General features: G+C 38.2%; 1 protein-coding gene across 5 annotated transcripts in view; it reads left to right on the top strand.

Moving 5' to 3' along the window:
* The window catches only part of LOC103465763 (integrin alpha-11-like), a 127,400-nt gene that overhangs the window by 107,459 nt on the left and 18,241 nt on the right, over positions 1-1,700 (top strand). For all 5 annotated transcript variants that reach the window (XM_008410892.1, XM_008410891.2, XM_008410895.1 and 2 more), the window contains 3 exons: positions 461-543; positions 626-830; positions 907-1,005. In XM_008410892.1, the coding sequence (XP_008409114.1) occupies positions 461-543; positions 626-830; positions 907-1,005 (387 nt within the window). The remainder of the gene's footprint in view (positions 1-460; positions 544-625; positions 831-906; positions 1,006-1,700) is intronic.

Below are 1,700 nucleotides of genomic sequence, written 5' to 3'. Positions count from 1 at the left end.
GCGCCACACAATGTTGAAGAGGCACGTCATCCACAACAGCTGGATCTCATTCACCCGAGGCTCTGACACTGTGTTAGATAGCGTGGCTTTGGGGTAGCTTTCTTCACTAATAAATTAAATAATTTAAAATCTGCTTTTTATGTTTACCCAGATAATCTTTGTTACATTTTAAAATATGATTGWTGTTCCTAAACATTCAAATCTGTTTTACAGAAAAGTAAAACAGACAGAATCTGAAGGTGGGTAATGCTTTTCCACAGCACTTTCTTACCAAGAAATGTAATTTGTTATTGGATATGTTTCCTCTAATTGTTTTTTTTTTTGTATCTTTATTCTTGCTTATGTGAAGTGTTCTTGAGCCTAATTAATATATTTTGTTTTATTATTTCCGATGGTTGTGTGCTTTGTTATTTCTCATATTAGATATTGTATGTAATGTTTATCATTATTATTCCTGCAGCTTCAGTTCTGGAATGGATGTGAGGAGGATACCTGCACTCCTGACCTCATCCTCCACAGTCGCACCGACCTGTTAAATGTTCTGTGTGTAGTTAAGCCTGTTTTCAAAATGTAAACATACATCAAGATCTATTAGAAAAATAATCTGTATTTGTTTCACCTGAAGGCATTTCTGCAGCACAAGGAAACATGCCACCTCCTCACTCTGCAGCCATCAGAAGGGACATGAAGAGAAAATGTTTGTGGTTGAGACTGGACGGAGGAAGATGATTGTGTTTGCTGAGCTTCAGAACCAAGGGGAGAATGCATTCAGAACTTCACTCGACATCTCCACAACCCCTAACCTTCTCTTCTCAAGTCTCTTAGTCAAGGTACTCAAATGTCTTTCTGTGTATTGGAATTGAAGGTGACTTTGTGTTTCAAAATGACATGCATCCTGTCCCACAGGACCAATCAGATATCCAGATTGAGTGTTCCACTGAGAATAGGATGGCCTCCCAGAGAAGCTGTAACATCAGTGCTCCATTCATGAGGTCATTGTCGCAGGTGGGTTAAATATACTACTGGGAAATCTACTGGAAACTTGACATGGCATGGCTGCATTATATAATTAACATAAATCTTACACTAGTCTGCTTAATTTACTGAGCTTATGTTAGTTTCCCCTGCCTGCTAGCATCAAGACCGTCGATCCTGGTTTTGTAGAAGCATGTTACGGTAATAGGTGCTTTGTGAGATTCACGTAGTGTATAACTTAAATAGAACTTGTAAAGTTTTTTATATAAATTTAACTCATATTTTTTAATAGAATTTGAATTTAATWAAAAAAAAGAAACTTTTTCGCTGGGGCATAAATTACATTCCATATATTCATGTCTTTTATTTATTCGAGAGAGATTTAGATATACTTTGACTATAAAACGCTGCCTTCCATTATCTTCCATGACTGTCTCTATCTGCTTTGCTTATGTCTGCTCTAATCATGTATCATGTTGTCTGTTACTAACCAATAATAAGTCCCGCCTACTCCTCACAACTCTTTGGACTCACTACGGCCCAGTTCTCTGTCTAACAGGTCCGGAAAACCCCCAGAAACTCGAGTCTTACCCTAGAGATAGTTTGTGGAGAATTATCTGTTTAAACTGGGGTCGGAAAGGACTCGTCTAGCTCTGACTACCTTCGATCCAGAAGTTATGATCCTTTACAGTTGAAGAGCAATCCGCTGAGTAGCCCTCACAGCG

Source organism: Poecilia reticulata, linkage group LG6, assembly GCF_000633615.1.
Source record: "Poecilia reticulata strain Guanapo linkage group LG6, Guppy_female_1.0+MT, whole genome shotgun sequence".
Lineage (NCBI taxonomy): Eukaryota > Metazoa > Chordata > Actinopteri > Cyprinodontiformes > Poeciliidae > Poecilia > Poecilia reticulata.
This window is presented reverse-complemented; position numbering and strand designations above follow the sequence as displayed.